Source organism: Caloenas nicobarica, chromosome 6, assembly GCF_036013445.1.
Source record: "Caloenas nicobarica isolate bCalNic1 chromosome 6, bCalNic1.hap1, whole genome shotgun sequence".
In the NCBI taxonomy this organism is placed as follows: Eukaryota; Metazoa; Chordata; class Aves; order Columbiformes; family Columbidae; genus Caloenas; species Caloenas nicobarica.
Window position 1 is genome coordinate 18,769,942 of NC_088250.1, and position 16,562 is coordinate 18,786,503.

General features: G+C 36.3%; 1 protein-coding gene across 4 annotated transcripts in view; it reads left to right on the forward strand.

Moving 5' to 3' along the window:
* Nucleotides 1-16,562, forward strand: part of LNPK (lunapark, ER junction formation factor) — a 60,052-nt gene that overhangs the window by 14,390 nt on the left and 29,100 nt on the right. For all 4 annotated transcript variants that reach the window (XR_010606395.1, XM_065637894.1, XM_065637896.1 and 1 more), the window contains 3 exons: nucleotides 5,269-5,349; nucleotides 5,438-5,489; nucleotides 12,526-12,744. Coding sequence is in view for 3 of the 4 variants with exons in the window: in XM_065637894.1 (XP_065493966.1) it covers nucleotides 5,269-5,349; nucleotides 5,438-5,489; nucleotides 12,526-12,744 (352 nt within the window). In the remaining variant the exon portion in view is untranslated. The remainder of the gene's footprint in view (nucleotides 1-5,268; nucleotides 5,350-5,437; nucleotides 5,490-12,525; nucleotides 12,745-16,562) is intronic.

Sequence of the window (16,562 nt, forward strand, 5' to 3'; positions counted from 1 at the left end):
TTTCTGTAATCATGAAAATCTTCATATTCTAGAAGAAGTAGTGATGCTCAATTTTTGTGTGTGAGAAGCACTTCTTTAGAGAAAAGGCATTGAATAAAAGATTAGTCAGGAAAAAAACTGGATTGTAAAGGGGAGCATTTTTTACTTTGGGATTGGTGGTGTTGAAACAAGATGTGTGTATTTGGCATATGCAAAAATCAAGACAACATATTGTAGAAGAGCAGGCAATAGTTAAAAATTAAACTACTGCAGGAATGCTTTGTGAACAATATAGAAATTATAGTGTAACTATGGACAGTTTAAACCTGGAAATATAAATTGCCACATCCATGTCAAGCTTTAACCATTGAAGATGAACTTCTGAATAGGATTTGTAAAACAGGCTTCATGGAAGTCAACCTATAAATCAGCTGGTTTTCAGCCTGAGGGGAATAAAAAGTTCATGATCACCTCCTGATCTTGTGGGTGCCTGGTTCCTCACAAGGAACCAGAAACAGAAAACTTACTGAAACCTCTTGAATCAGCATGGTGTTGGTGTTTTTTACTCAGAGGATTGACTTGAGAGTTTCATCATAATTTAAAGGTATTCAGTTAAGCATTAAAATTAGATCATCATACGTGAAACTTAATGTATCTAAATGAGCTGACAGTGGCTGCAGGTAACGAGGCAGAATGTAATTAGAATTTTAGATAAAAACACACAAAACTGCATTCTGTGATAATTTGGTTTTGATGATGTTCAGATTTGGTTTTGTTTTGGATCAGCTTCCTTAAGACTATCTGTGGCTATGAATAACTGTATCAACAGCTACTTTTTAGTAAAACAGAAACTTTTACCAAGTTAAAAAATGGGAAGGGGAGAGGATTTTTTTCCCTATTTGATTCTGTTTTGCTACTGAATTTGCAAATAGGATTAGTTAATGAGGTACTTACATTACAATCCTCAAAGTATCTGGGATAAGTAAATAATGTCTTTGCTGTTTATGTGTGTAGGCACTGTCAGCCTGCTACAACAGCTAGTGTTTTTCACTTCATTGCAGCTCAGCTACCCGATTGCTGGAAAAAAATCTTATATTGAAGACAGTTGTCCTTTTGAAAGGTGTTACAGTACTTGTGTTTTGCAGGCATGTGGTCCACCTTTTCCCTAGTGACATTACTTAGATGCTGAAGGCTACCTGTAACAGAGTGAGCTCTTTATCTGCTAGATACTATGTCCTGGTTGCTGTGCAATGAGCTGCTCAGTAGAACTTCAGTTCTATTCAAAAGACTTCAGTCTTTGGTGGCATAATCGCATGGATATTCATGTGGCTAAAATACCTGACAAACATAAACATAGCTAATTAATCTTGAAATGCCATTAATATTGTATCCTGTACTTCAACTCAAAGTTGGTGTAATACTGATTTTCCACAGAACTGACTCTATACACTATTTTTTACTCCTGAATGCCTTAAAACACCTTAAGTTTTCTTTATGGATTTGGGATAGGGATTAAGTTAATTAGCTGTAATTAAGGCACATTAAGATACAATTTTTTGTTCCTTTCCTTGATCGTAAGAGGTAGTCTAGTTGTGTTTGTGTAGCTGTAATTTTGGCCTTAGAGTTCTCAGTTAATGAGGATGTCAGTCTTTAATCTGAGTGTGTATAGATGAGGAAGTTCAGAAGGCTAAGCGTATTGAACCAAGGGTACAGGACATGTATTAAGCTGCTGCAAGTGGGAATTAGTGGAGACTTTACTGGAGCAGCAGCCTTAAAGATGGGATAATTCTTAGCCTGAGGACAGAGTTGTGAAGATAGTGTAGTAATTACTTTGCTAATGTTAGAATTAAACTTGACTGAAGTTTGCTCAGCTATTCTGTTATAGTAAGCTGAGTGTAATATTAGACCTGGACAGACTTCTTAGCCACTTCAGGTAAGAATTTAGAAAGTTGCATCTGTTAATTTTCCAAGAAAGAGTCTGATTTCAAGGCTGCCTTGGAGTTATGTTAATAATGGAAAAAAAATGCAACATCTGAGCAGGCATAGAAAACTAGGTATTTTAATAACCTTCAGTGTGTGACAAAAACTCTCCTAGGAATTGATTGTCGTATAAGCCCCGTCTTATCTAAGCAATATAAGCTAGAGTACTGCAAACATGCAATTGGAAGTTCAGAATGTGGTTAAAAATCATATTTACTGCTGAATGATCAAATGATATATTTCTTTCATGCAGTTTTCACACAAAAGTTACTTTGGTTGTTCTACTGTTGGCATGGATCTATCCAGAGTACACTTGATTATTGTGGCTTAAATGATTTATTTCCTATTTTAAGGAAACTCTTGCTATGTGTGCTTGCATATCTTACATAGTAGACTGAAATGAATCTTGTGGCTTTGTATGAACATAAAGAAATACTTATGTCAAATCCTATGGAGAGGTAATTCAATTTAAGAACTCGTGTGGTACTATGGCAAATAAGTAGTTTACACTGTGCCAATGTCTCAGACTTCTGGTAGCTAAATCACATTTACAGGAAGCTTAAAATACATTACTCATGTTACTTTTCAATATAGGCAACTGATGTCGTTGCCACAGGAATTCTGTTTAGTTGCCAGTTGGAAAGGAAGCCATCCGTGCAATTATTCATAGGAGAGAATGTGGTACATGACCATGCTACTTTATTAAGATGGGGTTAATTCCATAAAATAAATTTGAAAAATCCATGATTAGGCTTGTATTAACTTTCATAGAGACTTCACTTGTGATCCTGGTTACTCTGCATTTAAGCTTGACAATAATAGACTACGAATTAGACCTTGGCGGAAAGCAGATGTTTTTGTGGGAAAAGGTTTGGATCTCAGAAGAGTATATTATGAAAAAAGAACAGGAGGTACAGAGCAGTTTGCTGTGTTAGCGAGCCAGTGCTCAGCACGAGGTTCACCTTTCCAAGGTTGTGCTTCAGGGTGGTGAGTAATCCAGAAGTCAGTGTGTCTATTTGCATTTATAAATGAGCTTGCCGTGGCAGTGCACAAACCAGTTTCTTCTGGTATGCAAATGTAAAGATAGTATTTTAATTTTACACAGGCTTTTATTTGCTTCTAGTAATTATACTAATTTGCTCAAAGAGTAATTACACTTTGACCTGTTTGATTCCTTATTTGGTGTTGTCAGGCAAATTTCAATTGATTTTTAGAAAAATATATCTTAGAAATGAAACCATGAGAACTGTGAGTGTGCTTATAGAAGTCTTGGCAATTTCTATACATTTTCAAGAAGTTTGTGAAGTCAGTTGTGAAACTGAATTCTTGCTCAGAATCAGTTTACTAGAATTATAAGGCTATATATGAATTTCAAAATATGAAGTGTAACTTGTTGAATTATCCAATAACTATATAATGTGAAGAACAACTTTATCTGAATCTTGTGATGGGAACTAAATTTTTCCATTTCAAAAGAATGTTGCTGTTTTTGCAATACTTATATATTCACAAATAACTACTATCCTATCTAATACTGTTATAGCAACAAGTGCGTTTGATAAGGAAAGTGTCAAGTGATGGGGGAGCATTCTGGTTTTTGTCTTCCTGGAAGTCACTTTGTCCTGCAGAAGATTATTTTTCATTTCCTGTGTGACTATGAAGACAATTACTTGCATTATACATTCATTGATGTAAAGTGACTTGGGGTGTTTTATTTTGATTTGGGGGCCAGATGTTGACACTGACTGTTAACACTTCCCCACTTTGCAGCTTTGCCTCACTAACCTTATCCCTTCAACTAAAGATCTGCCTTCTGGTTTTCACTTTTATAAGCAAGAAATATTTTTCCTATTAGACTCTTAATTCTGATCTTATTGCACTGTGCGGCATTTGTTTTATGAAGTTAGTGGGTTAACTCCAAAGTCCTGCTGAAATACAAGTTTAGGAAATTGATTTTCATTTCCCTCTTCACTCCCTTTTGTTTCAACAGTCCTTAATTAACAGCCTGGGTAGTATTCCTTGCCTCCTTAGTGTGTGTAGGAGTGAGCTGTTAAATGGATACTGTGTATGTATTAAATTGAGTGAATTTTATTTAGCTTCTGAGGTCTATTTGTAATTCTAAGGTCTGACTAAAGGTAAAACCCCAGCAAGGTCCATATATGCAGAGTGGCTGAAACTTTAGTTTTTCACTAGCTAAATAATGGTGTAAAAGTCGTGTTAATGTGCACCATTTGTTATTTTAACAGTGATAAATGGGTTTGAGAGAACTTAATTTTTTGACCGCTGACCTTTTCAGTTTTGCAGTTTATGCCAACAACAAACTTCATAACAAACAAACTCCCCACTTTTAGCTGAACACGGCCATTAGTCAGCATATCTAGGAGAAAAGGTCTGCTTAAGATACTGTAAAATGCATTATAATTTCTATACATATTAGCTATTTGTCATAACTTCAGCTATCTCCGTTTTAAAGTTAAGCTGTTTCTGATGTTGGCTTTTAACCAGTAAAATGATACTTTACTAGTGATTACTTTTTTAATTAAGCCCATGTATTAGCTATAAAGCCACTTGAGTGCATTGTAAATAAAACGCTGTAATAATGAAGTGCTTTAATTACACTCCCTAAAGTATGCATAGTTCTCAGTAAATTTTTTTATTTAAATTTGGAAGATGTTCCTTTTTTTCTGAAAAGCAGTTTGAATTGCTGTAAAGATGGAGATCCAGCCTTCAAAGTCATTTGAGCAAATTCCATGGCTGTTCTCTAGTTAGTGAGTTTTCACAGCATTTGCAGCAGGCTAATTGCTTCTGCTAATAAATAATCTAAAATCGATGCTGACAGCAGTTAATTGGCACAGAGACTTTATTCTGTAAAGCACTTGGCTAACGACCTTCCTTAAATTAATAGCATTAAGTGCTATGAGGAAATAAATCTAAGGAATTGCCTGTCATTTGCTTGTCATGTCTAATAACTTCCAATAATGATGGCTGATAGATTTTTGCACATTCCATTATTGAAGTTGGTGCATGTAATTATTCTCCTCATTATATGTAAACAATTAGCAATATTTGGTGTTTCCTTGCAATAAAGCTGTTAAATACAAGTAGCCCATTAGAGGTTAGAAACTATTTTGGAAAATGAAATTTTGTTTCCGTTGAGTAGAGCAAATCCACAGGTATCTTAACATGCTACTGGTTCACTGGACTGAGCTTCACATTTTGGTAATGTTACTAAGTAGCTTGTAAATGGGAGGGTATAGGGGGGAATATCTGAAGAATTTTGTATTGACATGTGGAACCTTTTGTTTCCAGCTTGAGGAAGTAATGGAGAAGGAAACGTACAAGACTGCGAAATTAATCCTGGAAAGGTTTGATCCTGAATCAAGTGCAAAAGTAAGAATTTTGGTATCGATACTGATTTAATATGAAAGGTACTATGGAGCTGAACATTCAGACAATGTTATTTGTAATTAATTGGCAGGAGGCTGAACTACCATCTGCTGGAACATCTGCAACCCTAAGACCTGGACAAGGTAATAGCCCTGTAAAACGGCTGCTCTTTAGCACGGATGCTCATCTTTCATAGCAATTTCCACTCTAGAAGTCTCTCTGTGATAAAATTTGTAGATCAATTGACCTTTATTTAGGGTTAACAGACTGTTTATTAGACTATGCTTACTACTGTTCCATATTTTTCACACAAGGGATCTATTACTAAAGGCTGATGCTCTTCTAGACAGCAGGATGTTTAATGCTGCTTGATGCTAAAGCAAAGAGAAAATTAACTTCTTGCGGCATACTTACAATTTTTCTAGAATACCAAGGTACTTTCAAATCTTATGTTCATTAATTTAGCTTTTTGATTCTGTTTCTGGCTAGTTAGATCTTTCCTAATGCAGTGCTTAAACTGCTTTAATAAGGTGGATGGAGAGATTCCACAAAGCTAGTGCAGAAATGAGATTTTCTAGATGAGATTTTCTAGATGCAAAGAATGGACAATTCTTTACTAGTTTGTGTTGTTCCATTAAAGGTGCAATTGAATAAAATGAGGAAATAGAAAAAACTTGCATGTGTTTCAAGGAAGCCTTGTTTCTGGATTGTACACATAGGTTTCAGGAATGAAAAGATCTCTCCCCCACACTTTCCCAGGAGAATGTTTGTTTGCATAAATTAAAATATATGTATCATCCACATTTTTAAAGGAAACTGCTGCTGTTGTAGTTAACTGCTGTTAACTACAGCATATTGTACTTGACTCTTGTTGAGTATAATATGCTGTAGTTAGACTGGAAATACTAGTATTAACACAGTATAAAGGCCACCTTGTATTATAATACTGAATATACCTGCAAAGATCTGTCTCAAAGTGTGAGTACTAATTTGCTGTTATAATAGACTTAGATGTGTAGGGGCTGTTGCTCAAAATAAGCTTTAGAATCTGATATGCGTAATTTTCCATAAAATAAACATTGCTTTAGAACATATATTAGAATTGTCAACTGCCTCTAATTCTTGTGAGTAACCCAACTTTTATTTGTCTCAGTTTTTATTCCTGGAAAGCTGGTTTTGATGGGTGCAGAGCACCCGGATATACCAAGGAAGGTGTTTATAAGCTGCATGGTCAAATCCACTGTTTTGTTCTTCTTACTTAGCTTCAAATTGTCATGAAAACATTTTTAGCCCACCCTTACTTGTTGACGTTGACAGTGAGTAGTTGCAGTGCAGTGCATTAGCAGTAAAACTCTTATCTGTTCTGGTGTCCTAGGCACAACAGCTTTTTCTTGAGTTTGCTCCTTACCTGTCTTTCCCATCATTCCGTTTCTGTGGCATTCATAGCTTTTAAGGCTGAAGGGCCATTCTGACACCCTGTTCTGTTCTCTGTCTTAATACAGCTCGTGGGGGGTTGCCAAGAACTTTCTGTCATACCTTTAATGTTTAGGCAGTCTGCTGTGTTTTCTTTTTTTAACTCTTCATGTTCATCCTTCTCCTTGAAATATGTTAGAAATCCCTCCAGAAGTAGGGTGACAGATCTGTTTGTAGAATGCAAGTAATGCTGACCAGGGGTTGGAACTGCCTGGAAACATGTGTTTCTATCTAGACATCTAGAGATAACTAGCTATAAATTAAATAGACAATGAGAAGTCTTTAGTCACCCTGGTTTTATTAAGATCTATCACCAGCATTGCTGAAACTCCTAAGGAGTTTTATGATTGTTCTCTTCCCCTCTGCTTAGGGAAAGTGAGTTGCTCAGTCTCTATTAGCTAACTAGTCTTGTGTATGTTTAGGTTTACAAAGCACAGTGCGTGCGCTTTTTTGTTTTTGATCCAGTGTTCTGAGTTAGTCAAAAGCGGGTCAGTTTGGTTCAGCCTATGGTTTGTTGTGTGGGTTTTTGACTTGACTGTTGATAGAAGGGCTATGACAGAGAGGTTTGGAGAGAGTTAGCAGTATTTCTGAGAGCCAACCACTACAGGTGGCAGTCTGCATTAACAAGTGTGGTGTAATAGGAGTAGGTTTGTAGAGTGAAACAGTTGCTGCTGAGGAGTTTGCACACACTTTATATGTTTAGGGGCTTTTATTTAGGGCTGTAAACTGGCCTCATGGATCTGGTGGAGGGCATCTTTCAGTTTAGTTTCATTTGAGAAGAGTGTAACTGCTGTTCTCTGAGACTATTGTCATGTGTACCAGAGTGGGGACTTAACCAAGAAAATGTAAAGTATGCTTCTGATTTAAACATTAATCGGCTTCTTTGGGTGCATCCACATTAAAGGAAGTGATTTACTTCATTCTGAATAAAAGTTCAGTTTAGCATTAGAAAGGATTTTGCAAAATAAATTTTTGTCATCATGGCTTACAGTTGGATTTGATGCTCTTAAGGGTCTTTTCCAACCTAAATGATTCTGTGGTTTTGTATAATTTTGTTCATACACAGCACAACTGCCTTTTCTCTTTTTCCAATCTGTTCTCTAACACATTGAATTTAGAATTTTTGGTGCTTTTTGTCCATGTAAAAAGTGGATATCCAGACTACTGTATTTTGTAGCTGCATTATAGTTCAGGAGGGACACACTGGTTTTGACTTTAGCTTGTGGTATTGTGGAGACTTATTTTCTAAACCTGTTCTTGGTATGTACAGTAATTATTTCAATTTTTTGCTATCAAAAAGCCACTAGCTTATTGCTGTTCACACTGATATCTGCCTAAAGCAAATATTAGCTTCTGTTCTGTGCAGCATATAATTTACTGTAACTAGATGACACCTTAATGTGGTGGTGGTGTAATTTGGTGTGTGCAATATGTGGTAGAATTATAGTGATTTGGAATAATAAAGTATCTGTTAACAAGATAATGTTAAAGCTTCCTTGCTCTTCTCTTTGCTTGTGGTGGACACAAACTAGCCAGGCAGCAGAACTCATTATCTTGAGCTCTGTAGCTGAGTCTTTTGGACAAGAGGGCAAATAATGACTAGTGTGTAATCAGACTGGACAACGCTATGAGTCAGCTGATGAAAGGTTGGTTGGTATGTTTTTGACTTACCAGTTGAAATGGAAACTTGCACGTTATGCTAATTAGTACAAAGATTTAATCAGCGTTACGTAATAGTTCATTCTCAAAAACAACTGATAGTGCCCCAATTTTCATATGTATTTAGCTTTTTTGCAGTTTTCGTGATTTTTTTTGACACATACTTCTTAAATAATTATAGTTTTAACAGATGTTTCAGATGAATCTTGAGTTGGGCATAACAAAGCACCCGGAAATTTGAAAGCTGAAGTGCAATTTTATGTATTCAGAAATGTTTTGAGGCATAGAGTTAATGCGCATATAGTTATTCAGTACTCTGGCCATATAAAAAAAATAGGATAAGTATATATTGACAGTGGAATAAATATTTGTCAACAATATCCTGTTGTTGATACCTGCTCTCTTCATTGTGCCAATACAACTGTTAGCAGGACTGTATTGTAAATGAGATCACTCCACGACCTGAATTAAAAATAATGCAATAACAGATGGTTGCAAGCTGTGGGATGGGTACAGGCATGAGGAGTAAGAAAGACAATTCTTGCTTGGTCTTTGCCACTAAAGCTAACAAGTTATGTGAGCTGTATATTGGTCTGCATTGTGCTCTAGCTCCTTAAAATGATGTATTCTTCTCTACAAAAAGCAAGGAGTTTTCAAGTGAGGGAGAAATAAAATAGTTATGCTTGTAAACATGAAAGATACAGCTGTCTCATTGCTGGCAATATCTTAATATTCTTTAAGAGATCATACTGCATCATCAGTTGTGAGTGGTAGCTCTAAGTAATTTCTCTGCTTGCGTATCTGTATTGTTCAGTGCCACTAATTGCAGAATTTGGGTGCCAGTGTGCTTAGATAAGAAATAAAAATTATATTTTTATCTGTCTTCATACACTTGGTTTGCAGATGCACAAAAAGCATTCAGGGAAGAAAAAACCTCGGAAAACTGCAAACCTTCATTAAAACTACATCAGCAGCTGCATATTGTCTGTCGATTTTCAATGCTAATACATGTTACTCAGCGAAGTTGTTGAACCCGAGTTATGGAAATCTGGATCTTTGCAAGAGGCTCATTGTTAACACATTGTGTCTCAAGGCAATTTGAAAAGTACACAGATCATATCCGGTTACTGCAGAAGACTATTAGGGCTGTTATTGTGGAAGTGGACAGCAGATTTAAGTGATTAGAGGAGTTCATGGGCAACAGATCCATATGTGATGCTAAAATGATGAGACAGGGCTCTACCCTGTAATGTCTCTGACAGTGCGTTTGTGGATCCTGGGGCTGGTATGAGAGATGTAGGCAAGAGAAAGCATTCAGGTTTGTGTGTTGTCATTAAATAACAGCTACAACCACTCTGAGATGAAAGACTGGGGTGGATGGTCTTGCCAAGGAGAGCATTTCTCATTCTCTCATAATGTAAGTTCTTCTGGTAACTTCTCTTGGGGAGCAGTGGAGTGTTGGCAAGTATGAAATAAGAATAGATTGAAAGCTAAATGAACTTCTAAGTGGAGGAAGAAAAAAAGCCTTGTGAATAACCTGAGTATTTTGTGGAAACTAGCAATGAGTCTTGCATTCTTACCTCTGCGATGAGACTAAAACTACTGAAGCACATCTCTCTACTCACTGTAAAGTACTTGAGATCAGCATCTTTGTAGGAGCAAAAATACAGGGAAAGAGTCATTCAAGTAGTGGTAACTTTTAAAAAATTGTAAGCCTTTTTAAAGGAGGTTTGCCGAAAATGACCCTTCGGAAGGAACAGGCAAAATGTTCTTGCAGGTGGCATGGAAATTGCTTAGAAATAGTGTATTATGAACTCAGAATAAATGTGTATATATCTGTGACTTATTAAAACAGACTCACAGCTGTTAAGCAACAAAAATTGACATGCTTAAACTACATGATATAGGAAGACAGCCTTCAAAATGTAGAAGTAACATCCGTATGTAGAAATTGTAGTCATGATCTTTGACATTTTTATATGTAAAACCATAATAAAGTAGGCTTTGTAATGAAAAAGAATGAAGAAATTCTTAGCAGTGGATTAAAATGTCTTTTTATAGATATTTAAACTGATCTTGGAACAAGAGGAATTAGGCTTCATATCTATCACTTTTTTTAAAGGTTTGTAGAGCTGAGACGAGTTGAGAAATTGCATACCTTTAACTTGATTTTTTTCAAAACTAGTACATGGGTGGAAACTATAACACAAACTGGAACATATAGATAAATGGTGGGGCAGGATCAGTATATTGTTTATAGATGGGTCATGTCTGTTGGTCAGATGGCATGGAGAGGTTGATACAATTATTCTAGTGTAGTTAGACTTGAAAGGTTACTACTAAGGTCTCTCACAAAAAACCCTTCTAAGAAATGCTAATGGTGAGGTTCATCATAAATGAATGATTAAAAGAAAACTTCCAACAACACAGGAGCAGTTTTTGAAATAGAAACAAGTCACCAAGGAAACCTTAAAGGAATTTCTGCATGTACTTCACCAATTTATCCTGGCTTCCAGATTCTGAACAGTTTAACTAGTGAAGGGACAAGCTTTACTTCCTAAAACCAAGTTGAAATATGGAATCTTCATACTCATTGGGTGGTCTAACAATGTTAAAGTTGTGCGAAGTAATGCAGTCACCCACTTGAAGGTGTGGTGGGGAAAACTAGAAGTTTGTTCTGCTCTGTGGGAAGGCGAACTAGGTGGATTTTTATAAGACTTTGTGCAGTTGTAGTTTTCCAACTGATGATACTGAGGAGTCTTCTATTCATTTTTCTGGTGTATATTAATCCTATTTATATGTACAGATAAATAGGCTGTGTTCTTGCCTACTTATGTTGCAATTTCATGGTATGTTGGCAGTTTTCCAACAGAACTTTTATGTTTGTACTCCAGTGATAGCAACTATTTCTTAGCGAATGAAAACTGGTGTCGCATGCTCCTCGACCCCTCCAGCCCACACAGAAGTGTAGCGTGGCTGTATTCTGCCTTTGGGGACAGGGATCATTCCTTCAGACTTCAGGACACGAATCTCCCCTTGGCCAGTGGACCTGTAAACTGCCTGCTAAGGATTTAAACTCTTCCAACATGACACAAAGTCAGCAGATAAAACCTCTCTAATCTTGCAACTCAGGGAGATGAGTTTGAAGTCCAATTGTAATACTAAATTCCTTTTGTTGGAGCTAATGTGAGTGCTAGACACAAACCGTGTAGGGTACTATCGCATTGGGTGTAGGCATTCTTGGGTGTACCTTTCGGAGACTCAGCTGTCCTTGTTAACCATATTACTGTCTGCAGCCCTAAAGTGAGGGTTACATTGCAATTTGATTTATTGCAATAATGTATTTCAAAGGCTCCCTAGAGGTGATTCAGTATAGATGGGATGAGAAATAGATGATGGTGACTGCTGCTCATGAGCACTTTTCCTGGCTTGTTTTGGGGAACAAACTTGCATATAAATATAATGGAACTTCAGGTTTGTGTTAATAATGCAGTATCTAATCCTTAATATATTACTGGGATGATATTCCCATTGCTGTTAATGAAAACTATGGCTTCAGGTAAGAGGACCTGAGGAAACTTATTAAATCTGAATTTTTTTTAGTAACTCTGGGCACTTAGAATGGATATTTTAGGCTTGAATAATTTTTGGTCCCATGGAAAGCTAAATACTTGGAAGCATGTTTAAATCAGAGTAGAAGCAGTGGTCGGTTCTGTCTGTACATTGTGGTTTGAATCTAGCTGTTCATATCTCCAGCATTCTGGCTTAGAGAACAGAGTTGTAGGTTAGGTATCTGCTAACTTTCTTCTAAGAATTTTGCCCTAAGTATTTAACAGTTAATGATTGTTGCTGTCAGAATACAGTATTCTCTGTGGGGTTTATTTCTATGGCATGCTCGGCCAGGCGGCTGGTGATCTTTAGTTATAGACATTTTGGTTTCATTTGACTCTGTAATATGCTGATTGGAATAACAATATTAATGTAGTTCTACTAATCTCTTGCTTATAATGCTAGATGTTAAATAAAGTATGCACATGTTCTTGTCAGAAATTCGTCAGAGGACCACGGCTCAAAGAAATGCTTCTCCGCCCCCGCCTGCGACTCCTAAGCAAGACTCTGCAAAATCCGTGGTTCTGGCATCTCCTAATCTGCAGAGAGACACCCCAGCTCTGAGTGGACCCCCAGAAAGAACTGTTGTGCCATTCTTGCAGTCAAATGTTTTACCAAGACACCCTGGATCCCCTGCTACTTCAGTGCCTGGAATGGGTAAACAGAGCACTTAATGTTATTTACAGTTTATATTGTTTTCTCTGGTTACCAATAAAATAGGCCATTTTCAGACAGTATGGAAATGGCATTTCATTTGGAAATAGCAGAGCAGTTATCTGATTAAGCAGGAGTTCCATATTCAATTAGCCATAACTCTTTACAGCTGGCACCTTTTGATGCTGAAACCTATTGCCTGAGCTCATTTAACTGTTATGGCTTCTTTGTTTAAATGGCAATAAAACTTTGCAGTATTCTGTAGTCAACAATATAGCATACCTTTTTATGTTCTTAGTTTAGAAGAGCTCTACACTTATATAAATCAGGTACAGAGGAGAACACTTTCAGAATACATTCATGTTTCTGACTAAGCTCAGCACATATTTTTTTAACATGCATCTTGACATTTATTTAAATTTTTACTCTAGGAGGTATAGTCATGCAATCTGTAGTCATAGATTAAAGTGTAGAATACCAAATACACCAGAAAAGTTGGCTATGTTTTAGCTGACCTTCTAAAATTGCATTTTTATTTTGGTACAAGAGTCAGAAGTTTAGCAACAAGTTGAAATCTGGTAGAAATGAGTACTCCTTAAAATTTGGTTTAATATCTTAGAAATGCCTTTTCCTTGGTTTCTGGCTTGGTGTTCAGATGGAATGAACTTCAGAATTTAGTTAATGTTTTATTTAATATAGAAGCGATAGCAAAACTTGAGATTTTTTTGAGGAGAGGCTTTGTTCTCATTTTCCTCACGGATGGTAAAGCAGTGTATGGATTAGTGCCAGGCCTTTCATTTGTTGCAGAATGTCTGGTAAGTTGGATCACAAGGCAGGAAAGGACATGAAATGCTGTCTTGAAAGCAGAAGGGATGCAACTTGCCAAGAATCTTTTGAGCATCACTGTAATGTGGAGTAATTCTTTGCTCCTTATACAGTGATCAAGAATATTTTTTTCTGCCATGTGTTCCTAAGTTACTTAAGACTTTTAAACTGTATGTCCTTGCTTACTATCTTCCATTATACAATCTAAAAGTAGGACTATACATAATATATTGGCACCTGCCTTGTAATTGGAAGGTCTTGGGCAGTTGAATGTTAAAATGCCTGTTTGTGGTGTTTAGTGTAGTGGAATAAACTTGTCATGAAAAGTTGTGATCTCTCACTTCTCTGCAGAGTCCATTAAGCCTTATTTTTTTGTTAGTAATTGTTTACCTGCATTATGAAACTGCTAAATTTTTTTTCTATCCCTGAAGTGAACTGCAAAGGCAGGTTTTTAATGTCTTGATTATCTTGAAGTACTAGAAATCAGCTCCTTGCACCAGGAAATTACTTGTTTGGTTACAAACCACGTTTACTGAAATCTGCTTACTGAAAATTCCTTAATGAGTTTAAAATCACATGTTCCTTCTTGTTTAATAAGATGGCTATATAATAGAATAATATCAGCTATATAATAGTTTTATTCTTAGGGAAAGATTTGGGTGCATTGAATAAGCTGGTTGAAATTCAGCATTTACTGCAGAAATGGTTTAGAGAGTTAAAAAAAAAATGGACTTGTTTGAAAGGACAGTTGACAAGCCTAGTAATTAAAATTTTTAGGGTAGTTTTTTGTGATAATGCTTTATAGGCACATATGTATTTTTCCCTAATAACTGATACTTTGACCAAATGTTATTGTGTTGTAGATAGCAACAGAAGCCACTGCAATTGTCAGTTAATGCGGAAGCCCTGCTTTCTCTTGAATTGCCCTAAAACTTCCAGGCATATAAAATCTCAGCCATGTAGCTGTAGTGAAAGTATGTTAATTCAGTATCTATAAGAGTAATATAATTGCATCTAAGTTTATGCATGGCTTGCAACAAATATGAATAGCCTTAATTATCTCTACTCTAGAGAAGATTAATAATTCATTTTTGTTATAGTATATTTTGTAGAGGAGAATCAATTTAACGTGTATTACCACAGAGCTCCCATATGTTTGAAAATTAATAACCAGCAGGTAGTTGAGAGCTTGCCAACTTTGCAGAAATGACCAGTCTTTCTACAATGATTGCTTTTGATGTTTATATTAATTATGTGTGTCCATAACAGCATGAGAACCAAGATGGTTGGTTTGAGTTATTAGTAGGCAAATAATTGAAGTAGTTCTTAGAGAATGTTGTGATGTTTCATTCTAGATAACTTTATTTAATTTTTACCTTGGGTTTTTTGACTTCTAGAAACTTTTCATGTATTGGTGACATATAGGTTATATGAAAATTTGATCTTTTGAATATAGGACTAAATATGCATTTGAGTATTAGCCAGGTATTCACAAGATTATTCTAGAGTTCTAATTTTATTGCAGATTATATCAATGCTCCAGATCTTCACACCTATGTCGGACACTGTCCATTCACTTTTTTTAATGGAAGTATTGAGTCTTTAGGGTTTTTGTGAAGCTTCAGGAAATGCATCTTGCCTGAATGGCAAGACTAGTCTTGCACTGTGTGTAGCGCTTTGAGAGGGCACTGCTGAAAGTGTTTGATTCCTACAGTGTTCCTGAGGTTTGCCATAGGGAATGGTGTTCAAGCCTGAGGTTTACCACAATGTAGCACATTGTGCCACAAGTCACTCTTTTTCCTTTGTTGCTCCAGTCCGTGAGGCTTAATAGGTAGACGACTTGAGATGGTAGTTGCTGGCAGTTACGCTTAATGCTGTATTTAAACTTGGAGCCCTTCTTGGATCAGCTGATCAAATAGTAAGACTTGTCTGTGGTGTCTGTGCCCGTGTGTCTCTGCTGAAGAGAGACTCATCTGTTTATGGAGAGTACTAGTTGTGTTGGAAGTTGTGACTTGAGGCAGGTCCTGGTGCTCTCCCCAGCTGTGGTGCTACAAGAAAGCTATGTCTGCTGAGAAGCTTGAAGTCCACTGTTTTCTTTTCATGGTATCTTTTAATTAAATGTGCTTCTGAATTAGTTCAGCTTGCTAACAAACTTTACTGTCTTGGTTGCCCTTTATTTGGATTTTTTTAAAAATAATTTTTGAATCTTGAGACAGTAAGTTTAGGTTGTTTTACCCTTTAGCTTCCTCTTTGAAACGTATCCTCCCAAGAAAAATACTGAAAGCATGCAGCAAATTGAAAAGAGAATTGATGGCTGAACCTGTGGTCCCTAAAAGCATTTATTTAAAGCCATATCTTTTGTATATCTGTTTTTTACTGGATATAGCGAGAATAGCTACAAGCCAGAAGTTTTCCCTCAGAAAACATTGGTCACTTTTTGTGCCTTGAGAATTTTACCTTATAAGAATTAAATATACTTAATTTTTGTGTGGCCTCACATTACCATATGTTCAACTCAGTATGAAACCTGCTAATATTATTTGATTTTTTTTTTCTGTCTAACCTTCTTAACTATCTTGAGCTTGAATAGGACTTGTGCATTATTACAGGTAATATTGTTGGGTTAAACTGAGTCATAATTTTGTCTTCATGTGGCTTGAAGCTGACATCTTTGTCCCAGTTTCAGAGTTCTAGAACAACTGGTTTGTTGTCCCACTCAGGCATCCTTTTTTGTGGCCTTTGAATGTAATTCATAAAGGTCTTACAGAAATACATTTTAAAATTCTCCCCTCTGCAAGGGCTCACTTAATTAACTCACATTCAAAACTATCTGTCCAGTACCTGTTTGCTGAAAGTACTGTAACTTAATACCTCCTTGTGATTGTGTAAAATGTTTCTTGTCCAGGAGTGTGGCCTTTAGAAGAAGTTTCAGATACTTTATTATTTGAGTGGCTACATCTGAATCACTCAGACTTAATTTCTTGCCAAGTCATGTT